We start from the raw sequence: 16,872 nt of genomic DNA, 5'->3' as shown, positions 1-16,872 counted from the left end.
CACATATTTACACATTTATTATCTGTCTCCTCTACAAAATATAAGCTCCATAAGGGAGGGCAAGGGCTTATTTTTTTCCCTACCATAATCTTACACAGCTGGTCTCAAGAAATAAATTTGGTTGATTGTCTAAATGAGTGCAGGTTCCCTGTCCAAGTGCATCTCAGGCACAGTGAAGGTGATGGGCTTGGTGCCAGGGATGAGGCCAGAGGATCTGCATATCCAGTTCCATGGTCAGTGTATCGCAAGAGCTATCCTGCACATGGAGGCCCGGAGGTACAGGGCTCTGCGGCCAGCCAGCACAACAGGATGCATGTGGCTGCCATGGGGGCAGTCTGCCAGCACACTGCTGACCGCCATTCCCTGCCAGAAGAGGATTAGGAATAATCCCAACCATTCATCCAGAGCTTTACAGTTTACAAAGTGTCGTCACACCCGATAGAGCATCTGGGCCACACAGCTGTCCCAGAAGATGGGCAGGATGAGAACTAGGATCCTCCACATCTGGACAGGACCCCAAGGCCCCTGGTTAAGTGTGGCCTGAGGCTTCACAGGAAGTGGCCGGGCTGTGTCTCGAGCCAGGCTTTCCTGCCCCCCACTGGTCACTGCATCTTTCCCAGAGCAGTTTCCACCAGGTGAGGTCTCTGCAGCAGAATGGACATATTTCCACTCTCTGAACAAACCACCAAACAAAAAAACACAAATCATTTATTCTTTGGTTGACCACACAGACACTTAAATACTGTATTGCTGTCATGCAGCTGCCCATGCAGGCCCTGGGGTAGCTCTGTGTCCTGAGCCTTCAGTCAGTCCCAGAGGGGAGTGGCATCCTGCCACATCCACTCCAAGAGCAGTAGCACCACACAGAAGGCTGTGAACTGAGTCCCCTCAGCTGAGCAGCAACCTAAGTTCCACTGCTCTGTCACCCTGAGGAGCAGCCAGTCCGGGGTATAGGACAGAGTTCCTCCCTATGAGTCCAATCACCCAGGCACATGTGAGCAGAGTGCTGTCATAGCTCATCCCTGAGCTTCGACTCACTGCCTGGGGGAGACTCTTCTCCAGGTTGGGAGGGGTCCTGCTGTGCATTCAGGGGCTGCTCCTGGGGCAGGTCCATCTCCTCTGGGCTGAAGAGCATCTTCACCAGGTCATCTGCCTGCACCCTGTCCTGCAAGGACAAAACCTACCCACTCAGAGAGGCCTGGGACCAGGGGTTCATCCTCCTCTGGCTGTGGTGTCCTGAACAATGCAGGCTGCTACATGGCCTGAGTTCCCACTTTCCCAGTGGGCCTGTGCCCTGACAAGACAGCTGAGGGGCCCAAGAAAGGAACCAAGAACTCAGCACACACCCCGGACCCTGTTTACAGGTAAGGAAGAAGCCTGGGGATGGGGCAGCGTGACAAGCTGCCGCGGGAGCCCCACACCCAATGTGCCCTTTGTGACTACTGGCAGCAGGATTTGGGGCAGGGGGATGAGAAACAGGGCCCTTCCAGGAAGAGTTTACTCAGCATAATGGGTTCTTACACGCTCACTATGTCGAGGGTCTAAGGTGAACCACAGGGCAATGGCACAGCGTTGCCCCCTGGTGACAGCCTTCACTCCATGCGGGTTTTCGGTGCCTGAAGAAAATCCCACAGCCCTTCCACACTGGGGCTGCACCTCTGCCTAAAGGGGACAAAAAGAGGGCATGCACAGGAGAACAACTTAGAAGAGCCATGTGCTCACTAGGGGCCAGGACCGAGGGCAGCTTCTGCCTGGCTTCCCAGAGTTCAGGGTTAACGGTCAGTTAGAGGAGCAGCTGACATATCTCAAAGCCACCTTGGTTTGGGGAAAGGGAACTGGTCACAAAGAAGCCCAGTGGGTCATTCTGTACACTGTACTTTGTGGAGATCAACTCCAGGAAACAGGATTTCTATCCCCTGGGGAGGAGGACAAGGGCACACTTACCGTCACAGTCTTGGCATCCAGTTCTGTAAAATAGAAGTTTCCTCCATCAAAGTCCCCATTTAGGTAAAGGATGGCACTGGGAAAGGCAGAAACATCCCAATGTGGCCCTTCTCCCACTCCCCAGGGCCGTCACCTCCACATGCTCTGTTCCAGCAGCTGGAGGGTAGCCTTCCAGGGGAAGGAGCCTGTAAGCAGCTTCTCTGAAGCCATGGCAGCCCACAGCCTTTCACCCTCCACCTCCCCAGGCTCCTGCTCTTGTCATCAAGCCCACGCGGGTGGTTACACTCCTCACCCCACCAGAAGATCCCCCACTGCTACCTTCCTATCAGGGGTTGGGAAGAGGGCTGGACTGGAGGGGACTGCTGGCCCTGGCCTGTATACACACATGTGCTGAGAGTGCGCAGGCAGAGTACAGGGCACCAAGTGGCAAGCACAGGCCTCCTCATGTGGCACCTGCCACCACATTCACCTGTAATCCCGGAAGGTGTAGGCAGGGGGCTCCTTGATGCACATAAGAGTCTCAGCGTTCAGGATGCAGTTGTCCACGTGGACTGGATGGCTGCTGTCCTTCCTCTCAGCTTGTGCTTCTGGAGCCAAGGGAACCGTGTTAGTGCTGGGCACTGCAGGAGATATCACAACTCTCCTATTGCATGGGGCGGCGCTTCCCAAATGTGTTTCAGTCCTTGGATATGGTCAACGAACTGAGGGAAGCTGAAGGGGGTGTCTTTGGCTAAGCCACAGCTTAGAGGTCAGGACAAGTATGCAGGGGCAAGGGGGGTGCAGCAGGCAGGTCTGTGGGGCTCCAATGAGGCAGGTCCTGGGTGGAGTGGCCTAACTGTCTGATGCTAGATTTTATGAACTAGGAACTGGGGGAAGTGAAGACAAGGACTCAGGAGGTCAGCAGGGTGCAGGGCAGAGTGAGGCAACTCTCAGGAAGGACTGCAGGAGGTGAGGGGAGGAGAGGGGGAGCAGCGAAGAGAAAGTAACTTTAGAGGTGGCTCTGGAGTTGGGCAGGCACAGAAACCACACAGGGAGAAGGCATGAAAAGGAACAGATGGGGCTTACTATAAAAGGCCAGACGTTTTACACTACGCAGGACAATGAACACACCTTTCCCCATTCCAAACCTTCAACAGATCCCATGACTGGCAGCACTGTCAAGTCACAACAGATGCCTCTTGGGCTGTCCCCACTTGTCCAGTCAGTCACCAGGCCCTGCCCACTCTCCTCAATACTCTCCTATGGTATCACACTCTTGTCTTGAGTGTGATTTCCTTTCTCCAAAACTCTCAACACATGGCAGCAAATCATAGCTTCTAAAAATAAAGGTGCTGTGAGTCCTCCATTGCTTGATGACTCCTCCCTGGCCTCCCACTGCCTTGGTCAGCTCTCCTCCACCTTGAGGCTCCATGACACACACAGTCCTGTGCTTGACATGTTCTCAGATTTTCACAGAATTCCAAAAATCTTGAGGGAGAGAGAAGACCTCTAATCTCTGTCACCTACCAAGGGCATGTCAATACCAGGGGCCCTCTGAAGACTACAGCATGACAGAGCTGGCTGTGAGCCACGTGTGACCCCTGCAGCCTGGCAGTACCTCACCCCTGCTGAGGAAAGCAAAAGGAGAGCAAAAGGGTGAGGTAATGAGGAATAACCTTGCATCTACTGTGACTTGGATTTGCAGCACAGCTCATTACTGACTGAAAGGATAAAACAGAAATTCCAGAATGTCTCCATAATCTGGCAACTTTCTTAGTTGTCTCAACTACTAGGCCCCTAAATGCCTGTTCCTTTGATCTGCTAGTCTCTGGGTAATACATCTTCTTGCCCCACTGTGAATTCCATAAATGTATTCATCCTGTAAGCTGCCACCATGCCTCTGGGAAGCCTCTTGAACCCTGGGTAGGGTGACTGTAACGTCCTCCAGGCTACTGTCACACTCAACATGTTGGGCTCCCTCCAGTTTGTCTGCACTGGTTCCCTCCATGTCCCCAAGGTGCAGCATAGTGCTGGGGCACAATATGCTCAGGGAGGCCGCAGGGTGATGAGACCCACCTTCAATTGCAGTGCGGCACACCAGGTGGGAGTAGGAGAAGTAGAGAGGGGTGTCCAGGCGAAAGTAGGACTCCATGACACGCCGCACCTTCTCCGTCACATTGTAGTACAGGTGGGCACTCTGTAGAGGAACTTTCCCTTCCTGCCCCAGCTGCCAAAGAGATTGGTGATCAGATACTTTGAATGCCCCTTTATGGGCCGCAGGGACACTGAAGCACCAGGCCTGATGCTGTAAGAGCCCAGGTGAGCATCCCCTACCTGCTGCCAAAGGTACAACCTCTCTGCTCCTCACATCTGAAACCCCCACCATAGTACTCTTTTCCCTCTTTCAAACCTGGTGCATCCTGCACAGGATACAACCCTCTGGAACCAGCGATTCTTCAGAAAGCATCTCCATAGCTCTGTGTACAGTCTTGTCTTGCTCACCTCATTTTTATCACAATGGTGCTAATACCAGAATTCAAGTTACCACATTTAATATAATTTACCTGTAATCTGTGACAACTGGAATATAAGCAGTAAGACACTTTTTCTTTTCTACCACTAATCCCATCTCCTTTCCAAAGTTTCAGCTTCCCCCTAGTCCCACCTCCTCAGACAAGAAGATTCCTCCCTTCTCCTCATGCTAGACTGCCCAGGATTGATTTTACCTTGAGGGCTTTGAAGACAGTGACTCCATAGAACTTTTCACTGGGGGTGTGTGGGGAGGTCTGACCTCGGTAGCCATCTCCTGAAGTTGCTGCTGCCTACAAGGCTCAAAAGACAAGGTGAAGTTAGCCCAGGTGGCTGAGGCCTGATAAGAGGTGGTCAACTGCAGGCAGCAAGGGGCAGACAAAGGTTCAACACCTAAAAGGCATGTGGAGGGGCAGGATGTTGGACCCTTGGGGAAAAGGTACAGTAGCTGGGCTTCCCTTACATTGGTCAGTCTCTGCAGCTCCCGACACTCATCATCAGAGATCATGCCATCCATCACCACTCGCTGGGAACCATTCAAGAGTTTGGAGTTCATGGTGAGACTGATGCCTTCATATAGCAGGGGACCTCCTGCAGAGCAATGACAAGGGACGAAACCCTACAGCCTCCTTGTGAGGAACAGAAATTCCAGCTGTTTCCTATTCACAAGAGAAATCTCCCAGTGAGTCACTTCCAAGGTAGGGTGGTCCAGAGGACAGAACTTGGAGATGAAATAGAGGTCCAAGTCTTATTCCTGGCTCCACCACCAAATAGCTACTGGCTCTTGGGCCTTACAAGTTGTTAAAACATTCCTAAAACCTAAGCTCCAGCTTCAGAAAGAACTGGCTTCTACTCCTGAACCTTCCACTTATTAGCTAGATGACCTTAGTAAGTTATTTAACTTCTTTGAGGTCAATTTTTTTTTTTTTTTTTTGATACCAGGGATTGAATTCAGGAGTATTTTGCCAATGAGCCATCTCCCCAGCCCTTTTTATTTTTTATTTATTTATTTTTTAAATTTTGAGACAGGGACTTGCTAAGTTGCTTAGAGCCTCAATAAATTGCTGAGGCTGACCTCAAACTTGTAATCCTCTTGCTCAGCCTCTGAGCTACCACCACACTCAACTCTGAGGTTAATTTTAATTAATTATATGTTCTCATCTTTCAAATGATCTACCTCATAAGTTTGGTGCCATTTGATGTTAACAATGAATAAGGCAAACTGATAGTTTATCATAGTATTCAACCCATACTCAAAAATGTTGGCTACCATCCACTGGTCATATCATGTAAGTAAAATAAGGATCTCAGAATCTGCCCAACTCACCTCTCAGATAATTAAGAGAAATAAGAGAAAAACATGAAAGTTCTCTGAAAATAAAGGAATGCTGAATAGACTTTTCACATGCTAACCTTATTATACCCACCACTGTCAATTTAAGCAACAGTAGGGCAGAAGCCAATATTTCTCCCTTATCACTCTATGGTGTGTCTCTGTACTGGGGAATTCCAGAGACTTGATTTAACGTCCCCACGTGCTGTGGCCTCAGTGAGTGCAAGGCACTGTGCCAGATGAGAGGGGCTAACACCTGAAGAGGAACCTTCCCACAGCCATGCCAACACCCAGCCCAAGCAGACTTCAATGACTGAAGAATTTAAAAGAAAGACGGAGGTTAAGGGAGCCTTTGTGTATTGTACCTGAGGTGGCTTCAGGGGTCGATAGAGTAGGAGGTGTTAGGAGGAGGGACAAGCATAAATATACATGAGCAGAGGGCAGGCTCAGAGAACAAGGAGCAACCCTCCTGATGCAGAGGTTTACCAGGGGAAGAGTAGGACATGCAGGTAAAGGGGCAGGAGCAGGGGCTCACGTGGAAGTGGTGAGGACAGACTAGATGAGAGGAAGTAGGTACAAATAAGAGGTGATGCAGCCTAGCAGGCCTGAGGCAATGGGGTTGGGGGCAAAAGAGATGGGCAAGGGTGGAAAAGGAGCCAAAGGATGCAAAGATTCTTAGTCTCTGTAATAGGATGAGTGGAGGAAGGCAGGAGAAAGGAGTTTGGAGTAGGGGACAGATGAGTTTTATCTTACTACATACTTCCTGAAGTGAATACACTAGGCTAACAATGACACGGGAATCTCACTTCTCAGCCAAAGGCCAGCTCTTGCCAGGAGAAAGTTAGGAAGGACAGAAGCCAGGGCAAAGGTCAGTCCTAATACCTGAGGGAAGGAGGCTAGCCCACAGTGACCTTTACAATGCTGGAGTGGGTGCTGCCTGACAAATGTGGGGTGACCTGCCTGGCTGCCCCTATGATTGTCGATGTGCCCCTAGCTCCGTCCTCTCACCTTCCCGGGTGAGCCTGCTCACATCCAAAGATTCCTTGGTCTTCTCTTCCACAAGAGTCTCAATCTCCTTCATAAGGTTGCCGATCTCCTGGGAGATGCGGACGGCGGTTTCCCGTTCTGACCTGTGAGCACAGTGGCTCTGAGGACTGTGCTGGGCCAGCCCTGGGCTCCCACCCCAGCTTCCCAGACTGGACCTGCCCACCCCTGGCCAGGAGTTCCCATCTGCCTGGGCGCAGGAAGCCTCAAATGCTTCGTCAGATCCAATCATGCAGTTTCTTCAAGGGCCTCACTTCTGTTTCTCTTGTAGTCTCTTGGGAATAACCTCTTCTGGAGTCCATGAATCCTGAAAGTAGACCAGGAAAAGTGAACTAGATAGGATAATGCACTCACCTACTTAATCCTCCAGATCTGCATGTGTGAATCAGGGCCCCAGGAGGAATCTGCCCCCTTTAGGAGTGAGGCGGAGCTCTCTAAACCCAAGTCATCTAGCTGCTCAGGCCCCTCATCCTCCTCGCTGCTCTCATCCCGGTGGCCCACAGATCCCCCTGGCTCAGCCCCTGGCAGTCTTCTCAGAGTTGTCCACTGTATTACTCCCCCACCCCTGTGCCCAAGAGGGACAAGCAGGGAACAGATTCCTCCTCCCTCCCCAACTCACCGGATCCACAAAGGGAATTCCAAACACATCATAAGCGAAGAAAAGCAGCTCTTTCTCTAGCAGGCTGCGCTGTCGGTACTCCTGGGCACTCTGGAAACAGTGGGAGGACTCTCTTAGAGCTCAGGTGCCTTTCGCCCTAGGGTGGCCCTCCTTGGCACTCTGCACTGCCCTCCCTGTGACTAAAGCCTCCTGCCCCCACCATCTGGTATGTTTGCTCTTCAATTTGGGACAAAGGTCCCTGTGCTCAAGGGTTCCTCCTGCTTGGCACAAGCAATGCTCTGAGGATAACACAGCCAGGCTTCCCTTGAACAGAAACAGCTCCCTTCCCCACCTTCCTCAGCCCCAATCTCCAGGACAGAAAATCTGATGATTCTCAGGAGATGAGGAAACATGCTTCAGCATTCCAAATTCCTCCTTGACTTCTGCAGGAGTCAACAATCAGGTAGGAGGCCTAGCTGTTAGACAACTCTCCTTTCATTGTGGGGGCCTGGGGGACTGAACCCCAAGGGCACTCTAGCACTGAGCCACATCCCCAGTCCTTTTCATTTTTTATTTTGAGACAGCATTTCACTAAGTGGTGATCCTTTTGCCTCAGCCTCCTGAGTCACCGGGATTATAGGTGTGAGTGACCATACCCAGTTTGTATTAGTCATTTAATCTTTACGACCACCTCTGGGTAGACACTGTTATCCTCATTTTTCAGAACAACAAACTGAGGTGCAGAGGGGATCTGTTTAATGTGACTCTACAGGAAATGGGGAGCAGGGATCTACATTAAAACCAAGGTCTCTAATCCTCAGGACCCTGTGCCTTCTACTCTACCACCTGCCTCCTTCAGAAAGACCGGACCCTATCCCTTCCTGAAGACAGGCAGCTGCAGAACTGCTGGGCCCAACACTCTGGCTTCCCACATGTGCTCATAGGTAGGGCTTACCCAGGGTAGGGAAACTGAGTCCCTTTTGGGGTCACATCTTTCCCTGGGTGCCCTTCTAGTGTCCAAGCAGCAAAAGAAGGAAGGAAGAAAAAAAGAAGACATCATTAATCGAAATAAAAGATGAGGCAGTTCAAGGAAGAAAGTGCTGAAGGAGCCAGTGAGTCCTATTAGCTGCTATAATTATCCAAGAGGAAGATGGAAATTTTCTCCTAAGGAGTTTAAATTACTGGCCTCCTTCACCAAGTGCTAGACACAAAGCCTCTGTGTTATCTCCTTTAACCCTCTCCAACAACTCAATGAGGCCAGGAAGCAAACCCACTGCCGCCACTTATTCACTCAACACTGATTTATGAAGTGTCAGCTGTGTCAGAACTGTGCCCAAGAGGGACAAGCAGGGAACAGATTCCAGGCACCACAAGTCATTCACAGGTCACACACAAGTTATTTCATCTACATGTCCTCCTCTCCACAGCTGAGGGGCAGCTGTGATGATTGAATAGGATGATGCATGCTCGGCCACCCTGCATAGTGCTTGGTTTGTATGGGAGCTCAACAAATGCTAGCTACCTTTAAGAGGAAATTTCTAGTTAAAAATGGTAGACTGACCACATGGGTTATTTTCCCTCCCCTTCTCAGACTCACTAATATAACCATAAAGAAAAAAGACAAAGAGCCTGAAGTGCCATCTTAAAGCCAGATAGTCACCATCTAGTGGCCAGAGAGAACAACTACAGGGAAGCAGGACTTCACATGGGAGGGGCTGGCAAGACTCATGATTCCAGAGCCAGGAAGGAGGAAGCTTGGCTCTTCCCTCAGTGTGGTAGTCTTTGTGCTATAAAGACTTTGTGCTATAAAGAGATGGGGAAAATGCTGAAATATGGGAAAGAACTGACAATGGCAACGAGAAGGTGCGATGGGTAGCGAAATGGAGAAAGCAGGCGAGTGGATAAAACCTAGCATGAAGAAAACAGTGATAGGCCTGGGCCAGAAGGTATAAGTGTCCCAAAGGGTGTGCTGAGATTGGGCAAAGCAGTCGCCTTACAGTTCTGCTTTCTGCACTGAATCAGAATGCAGATTGGGCCCAGATGGTGCTGGAGGCCCTGGCATGTTCCCAGTGCTCCCTGTGTTCCTTTTCTGAGTGACAAGCTGAGCCAGCACATGCATGTACATGTGCCCAGGCATCACAAGGCCCACTCCCTTACAATGCCCTACTCTCTGCCTTCTGGTCAGGGTTCAGGCTGAAGCAAGTCTCTCACCTGGCGTGGGCTGATGGAGCTGGCCTGCTCTTCTCCAAGCATAGCTGTATAGTAGGCCAGATTCTGGCTCATCACCTCATCATTGGGGAAAAAGAGGAGATAGGTCTTGGCACATTCGATAGCCTGTGTATAATTCCCAACTGTAGTGAAGGAAAAAAGAAAAATGGCTGAGAGGAGGGGGTCTAATCCTGGGTATCAGGAACTATTTAGTGCTCAGTGTTCTTAAAACCAGATGGTTACCATCTAGTGGCAGAGGGAACAACTACAGGGAAGCAGGGCTTCACATGGAGGGAAAGAAGGAAGCTTGGCTCTTCCCTCAGAGTGGTAGGCCTCCTGGTTTCAGTCTCAGCAAAGCTCAAGGCAATAATGACAAGTCAAGGTGGCACCAACTATATAACTCAACAGCCCGATTTGAGAGGAAGTTACAGAACACACAAATTATATAACTGATTTTTTGGTATTCAGTGTCAAGGCTGCCTATCACTGAGATGGGAAAGAAACAGCCTTCTGCATGCCCACATATTTAAAAATTCACAAATAATTCAAATACTGGCCAATATCCTGCCTCAATACACACAATCATTAGATCGATTTCAGAAAAATATTCCCATCTTCCTACCTTCTTTTTCCTATGGATCCCCAGAAGAGAGGGAAAGAATCACCTCTTTGATAGACAGCTCTTATTCATGTTAGTCTCTTCAACTCAGCTATGGGCATTGTGAGCCTTTGGATATATATAATGCCTGGCTCACATTAGGAACTCAGCAAGAACCCATTGATTTGTTGGTTTTCTGGATACTGGCAGGATCCCTGTGAGTATGGGTGCTATTCAAGGGAGCAGGGCTGGAAATGCCCTGTGAGTGGTTTAAACCCACTGTAACTTTTGCTATTACTTTTAATTCAAATGCAAAATTGCATTAAAATGTGACAAATGGAACAAGAGAAAGAGGTCCTACAGTCCTCCTCTCCATTTTTTGGGTGGCTAGAAATGGCTTCCTGGGCCACTAGCTTGTAACAAAGTATCCAGGGATCACCGGGCATAGGACTTCCCATACTCACAGAAAGATGCCCAGTGTGTTGAAGAGATATAGTGGCTATAAGCCCTGCCTATCCAGCATAGCTTTTTAGTTCAGGTGGCAGAGAGAGAGAAAAGAAATTTGGCCTTACTGTTATAATAGGCAAACTGCAAATAATTATAATGTGATGGGAGGAAGTCTTCAAAGGGCTTTTCTCGACTTGGGTGGGAAGCCAGCTCGGTGACACAGTTCTGCTTACAGCTGAGGACTTGTACATAATGATCTGAAAGGAATCAAAAAGTAGGAATAACTATGAGGTTCACAAATCCTGGTTAAGATGAACAAATTCAAGTGGAAGCAATTTTTAGTCAGATTCCTAGACTTAAAAAATTGAGGAATGAGGGTATGAATGCTGTACCTATATTATCAGGATGTTGACCTTACAGCACTCTGAACTGTACATACCTGTGATGGCCTGGAAGAGGTCAGCGTTGTATTCTAGGTAGTTGTAGCCATCATAGTCATAGGGCCCTTCACAAAGGGCTCGACACTCCTGGTCTGCCACAAAGTACTCTTGCAGTGCTGCCTCTAGATGGGGCACGGCTTCCTGTGGCTGTTCCTCTGAGTAGAGTCGCACTCCCAGCCGAAACTCATGCTACTGGGAAGAAGGAACACTCAAAGGCAGCTGCAGAGGAACTTCTCTGCCCTGCCACATCACCTGGGTCCTAATTCTTGCTCCTCAGTTATGGATGGGAAGGGGTGACCTGGGTGGCTGCTATACAATGAGGGCCTTTTGTATATAGGTTTTATGTGTTCTTTTTGATATTTACAAACATTTAACTCTTAATGCAGGCAAAAGATGAATGGGAATTCACTGTAATTTTCTTGTGCCCCCCCCCCTTTTTTGGTAGGTCTAAAAATTTTCAGATTAACGTAATTTGCACCTGAATATATCTTTTGTGTATATGTGATACTGGGGATTGAATCCAGGAAAATTCTGCTACTAAGCTACACCCCAAGCCCTTATTTATTTATTTATTTATTTTTAAATTTTCAAGCAAGGCCTCACTAAGTTGCCTTGGCTGGGTCTTGAACTTGGGATGGGATTATAAGTATGCATTACCATGTGCAGCAGAACATATAATCTCTCTTGTGGAAAGATTTTTCCTGTTGAACAAAAGATCAAGAACACTGAGGAAGCCCTGCACAGTGGCACATGCCTGTTATCCCAGCGGCTCGGCAGACTGAGACCCAAGGATTGTGAGTTCAAAGTCAGTCTCAGTAACTTAGTGAGGCCCTAAGCCATTCAGTGAGACTCTGGCTCAGTGGTTAAGTGCCCCTGAGTTCAATCCCTGGTATGAAAAAAAAAAAAAAAAAGAATATTGAGGAATACTGTACTAGATACTATAGTGAAAAATCAAAAACATACATGACAAAAAAATGTGAGTAGTAAATTAATATGGTATTAGACTTAGGATCCCAAATGTACCCAAAAGCTCATGTGTGTAAGGCTTGGTCCCTAATGCAGCAGTGACTGGATCACCAGGGCTCTAATCTCATCAAAGGATTGATCCATTGATCCACAGTATGGGAGGTGGCGGAATCTTAAGGAGGTGGGACCCACTTGGAGGAAGTAGGTCACTGGGGGCATGTCCCTGAAGGGTATGCTTTGTCCTTGGTCCTTTCCTTGCTCTTTCCCTCCGCTTCCTTGCCACTATGAAGTGAGCAGCTTTGCTCTACCACCAGCTCCCTGCCAGGATATTGTGCCTCATCATAGGCCAAGTAACAATGGAGACAAATAATCATTGACTGAAACCTTTGGAATTGTGAGCCCAAATAATCTTTCTTCCTTTTAGGTTGTTTTTCTCAGGTATTTTGTAAAAGAAAAGGAAATGACTAACCCAAATAGTCTCTGCCTAAGATGGACTATCATGCAGCCATTAGACACTGTGCTTTTAGCCAGGCATGGTGGCACATGCTTGTAGCACTAGTTACTTGGGAGGCAGAGGCAGGAGGATTGCTGAGACCAGCAGTTTGGGACTAGGCAACACAGTGAGACCGTATCTTAAAAAAAAAAAAAAAAAAAGCCAGGTGCAGTGGCACACACCTGTAATCCCAGAGATTTGGGAGGCTGAGGCAGGATCACAAGCTGGAGGCTAGCCTCAGCAACTTAGTGAGATCCTATCTCAAAATTAAAAAAAAAAAAAAAATTTGTTTTAAAGAAAGGGCTGGGAATATGGCTCAGTGGTAGAGAGGCATGGATTCAATCCCCAGTACCAAAAAAAAAGTGTTTCAAAGAAAATTAGAAGACATTGAAAAATGGTTCATGATAGAATGTTAATTCAAAAAGGTTGATAAAATTAGGTGCAGTGGCACACACCTATGATCCCATCTACTTGGGAGGCTGAGGCAGGAGGTTCGCAAATTCATGGCTAGTCTGGACAACTTAGGGAGACCCTGTCTCAAAATAAAAATAAAAAAGAGTGGGGATGCAGCTCAGTAGTAGAACATTTGCCTAGGATACATGAGGTCCTGGATTCAAACCCTAACACCATTAAAAAAAAAAAAAAAAAGGATGATGAAAAAATATACAAAATATAACATCAATTTAGGTAAAAAATTAGATGTGAAAAAATGGGTTTTCTTAAGGTGATGCGGTATTACCAATTAGTAGTTTCTGTTTTATATTTATCTTCTCTTCCTAATGTTGTGTAGCAAACATTTGTTACTTCTGTAATCAGAAAGCAACTCTAGCAAATAGCACTTTTAAAATAGAGACAGAAAAGGGGATAAAGTCTTGTTCACCATATGGGGTTTGGCCTCAAGATCCTTGAAGTCATCCTCCTTCACTCCAGACATGGTTTGGTAGTAGTCCAGGTTCTGCCGCATCTCCACATGCTCAGGATTGCCCACAAAGAAGGTGTGTGCTGCCGATACAGCTTTCTCCAGCTTGTTTATCTAAGGATCAAATACGAGAATATAATTCTGACATCCAAGCCCTGGGTTTGTGTCCAGCAGTACAGTCTATAGTAAACAGGAAATCCCAGCCTCCCTGAGCCTTTCCAAGCCTTCACTCATCATGCCCAGACCCTGGCAACCCCAGGACACACACTTATTTACAGGGATCACATACCAAGCATTAGGAGCACAGTGCTCCAGGCAGATTTGCAGCTATTTCCTAAATCGGCTTAGTGGTTCCCCAAATTCTGGGAGGTAATGTTTCAGTACTGTAAATCTTCTACTTTAAAATGAAGGACATATTGTAAGGGGAGCTATGATAACTGAATACCAAGAACCACAGTCTCAATGGTCAAATGTATGGACTGAGCTGAAGAAAATCTAAGGCTTCTAAAGAGCAGTTAACAATTACACTGTCTAGGAATTTTCCTGGAAAAGAATTTTGCTTAACAGAAAATCAAGAGGTTTTTGGACACATATTCAGGGCAAAGGTAGGTCTTTTATAAAATCCAGACCTGGGTATCTTCTGACTCAAAGTCTAGGGATCATGAGGTTAAAACAGTTATAAAAAAAAAAAAGTTATAAAAAAAATGTTATAGTTATTTAAAAAAATGTGCTATGGACCATAATAATGTCCACAGCAACGGAATCCAGCATATCAAATTCACACAGGTTTATATATAGACTCCAAAATAAATTAGAGGATCTAGTAGACTTTGGTGTCGGTCAGACCAGCAATAGATCTAGGTTTAATGACTCACTTGCTGGACTTTAGATAATTTAAAGTTTGCTTCCCAAATTCAGTTCCCTAATCTGTCATCTGGAGTAGCACTCACTACCCATCTCATGGGATTTTATGGGGTCAATAAGATGATATACATGTAGCTTTAAACACATGGTGCTCAACACAGATGGTGCTGGTATCCTTAATGTGCTAAAGAAGAAGAAGAAGAAAAAAAAAAAGCACACTAAAGGAGCCAGGCCTGGTTATGTGAACCAAGGTAAGTAATTCCCAGCTCTGTACCTCACTTTCTTTATCTTCAAAGTTAGAGTTTCTCCCATTTGTCCTCTGACGGATTTATTTCCCTTTATCTTTCAGCACAGCTCCTTACTTTCCCTGTTCTTCATTCTCTTCCTTTCCTCCAGATCTTCCTTACCTGTGAGGCACCTCACTCAATTCTCTCTTGTGGACACTGGTGGACAAAGGCACAGGTATCTTAATTCCCTGAATTGTTTCCACTGCCCTCACTTTCTCCTTCCAAAGCTTATTCCATGTGGCTTCTAGAATTAGTGCTCTAAAATCCAATTTCGATGATGGCTGTCTTGAATCTGCAGAATTTGCCCCTGAATCTGGTTTCACTAAACATTTTTAGTCTCCTCTTCTGCTGCTCCCCACACATATCCTGACCACCCAATCACAGCAATATTTTTTTTTTCTGAATACATCATGCTTGGGTTTTAATTTTCCCTTTACCTGGAACAGCCATCCTTCTTTCCCAGGCAATATTTAGGACAGGCTCAATGTCACCTCTCAAGTCTCTCTAATTATTCTCTGAGATAAAGCTAGATTTTTCCTCTTTTGTGCTCACAACAGCCCTACCACATACTCTTTTGATAGCCCTTACTACAGTGATCCTTAGCAGCAAAGCAAGACAATACAAAGAGTTAAGCATTTTAATCAGCTGTCCAAGAACTGGAATGTAGTAGGTATTCAATAAATGTTTGTCAAAGGATTTTAAGTAGTGCTGTTAAGTGACATGACCAAAGTCATAGTCCAATCATTTTAAAGTCCAGTACTCTTCCAAGCAACCAGGAGGAATGAAGGGGTACTACACAAGCAGAGTGTTCTTGCAGAGGTGGAAATCTGAGGTCCCCAAGAGTCTCTAAGTCTCTTTTTAGGTCTGTTGAATTATGAATATAATAGATACGCAGCAGACCTCCTTCTTTCCCCTTCTCTTCAATAAATGAGACTAATAGTAGCATCTACTTCACAGGGTACCATGTGGATGAGGGCAAATAAGTTAATAAATGCTGTGCTTAAAACAGCGCGTGGAAGTACATGTGGTCTATCATCATCATCACACAAGCCTGGAACCCTCAAAGCCTATTTGTACACAGTTGGCACTGTGACATTCCTAAAAACACTAATTTTCTTTGGAAACTGGCAGATTAGCCAGAGGGTCTCCCACAGGGTGGAGCCAGGCAGCCCCTGATGGCAACGTGGCAATCCCACGTCCTGAAGGAGCGCTGCAGGAAAAGCATCATTAGAGAACGAACCGGAAGGAAGATATTGTAGAAAGCTCCCGGCTTTTCACTTGGACATTTACAATGAAATCAGGATGGGAGACCCAACCTGCTGCTTCAGTTCCCTCTTGGAGCCATTACGGGAACAAAAGGTCAATCCTTTCTTGGCGTGGGACCTAACCCCAGACTGGACCTTTGGGGTTAACATCTGCCATAATAACTGGGCGAGGCGGGTCCCCTAGCAATTTCTCTGTTCTCCCTGGGTCTGAGGAGAGCTCCCCAGCCAGGAGGCCACCCTCCCTCTCTGCGAATACCTCCCTGGTCCTCCAGTTCCCCAGGTCGCCTGCAACCACTCTCCGAAGTACCCCAGGCAGGTCCGCACCTTGAAGTAGGCGACCTGCAGGTAGTTGTAGGGGCTCCGCTTGCGGAACTCTAACTCCAGCTCCTCGCTGAGTGAGTGAGCGGCCGGCGGCCCAAGGCAGCGGCGCAGGCAGGCGGCGCGACGAAGCAGGCCCCCAAAGAAGCGCAGGTCATGCAGGGCGGCGGCGCCCGGAGCCTGGGCCAGACTCGCGGAGGAGCCGGAGTCCAATTCCCACGGCAAGTCGGCTGCACATTGGGTGCGACAGCGCAGGCGGAGGGCGCGCAGGGCGGCCCGTGAACGCAGCGCCCGCTCCATGCTCAGGACGACCCCGGCCCAGTCCCCGCGCGCGTAGGCCGCGGTCCCCTCGGCGAAGAGCAGATCAGGCGCCGCCAGGTCCCATCCCGTCTCGGACTCGCCCTCGCCCTGGGAGGCGGTGGCAATCGCCAGCAGTATGGTCAGCAGGCTCCACAACTGCGGCGCCATCACCTCCAGAGACTTAGCGGGACGACAAGCCACCCGCTGCTGAGGACAGGATCCCACCCCCCGGCAAGGTCCTGCCCCTGGGAGAAGCCCCGCCTCTTAAGAGAGCGGCGCATGCGCATGGTCACACAACTTCTTGCTATCAACGTGGTCCCCGCCCCTCAGAGCAACCCTA

At 48.1% G+C, this 16,872-nt stretch overlaps 1 protein-coding gene and 1 long non-coding RNA gene across 2 annotated transcripts; one reads left to right on the top strand and one right to left on the bottom strand.

Annotated features, from left to right (window-relative positions):
* On the bottom strand, positions 1-16,773 carry P3h1 (prolyl 3-hydroxylase 1). The gene is made up of 15 exons (XM_046418918.2): positions 16,239-16,773; positions 13,460-13,612; positions 11,120-11,309; positions 10,806-10,937; positions 9,639-9,778; positions 7,449-7,538; positions 7,084-7,136; positions 6,794-6,915; positions 4,916-5,043; positions 4,650-4,745; positions 4,000-4,150; positions 2,414-2,531; positions 1,945-2,020; positions 1,522-1,662; positions 1-1,165 (listed from the first exon to the last, which is right to left on the bottom strand). The coding sequence occupies exons 1-15, from the start codon at positions 16,698-16,700 to the stop codon at positions 1,010-1,012; spliced, it is 2,208 nt and encodes a 735-aa protein (XP_046274874.1). The 5' UTR covers positions 16,701-16,773; the 3' UTR covers positions 1-1,009.
* LOC124075392 (uncharacterized) lies at positions 7,609-8,742 on the top strand. Its single transcript, XR_006846024.2, has 2 exons — positions 7,609-7,890; positions 8,249-8,742. It is a non-coding gene; the product is annotated as an uncharacterized LOC124075392 (long non-coding RNA).
* Positions 16,774-16,872: the final 99 nt, after the last annotated feature.

The sequence above is a fragment of the Marmota monax genome, unplaced genomic scaffold (genome assembly GCF_021218885.2).
Source record: "Marmota monax isolate L192 unplaced genomic scaffold, Marmota_monax_Labrador192_F-V1.1 WCK01_AAM20220418_F8-fsc00008, whole genome shotgun sequence".
NCBI lineage: Eukaryota > Metazoa > Chordata > Mammalia > Rodentia > Sciuridae > Marmota > Marmota monax.
This window is presented reverse-complemented; position numbering and strand designations above follow the sequence as displayed.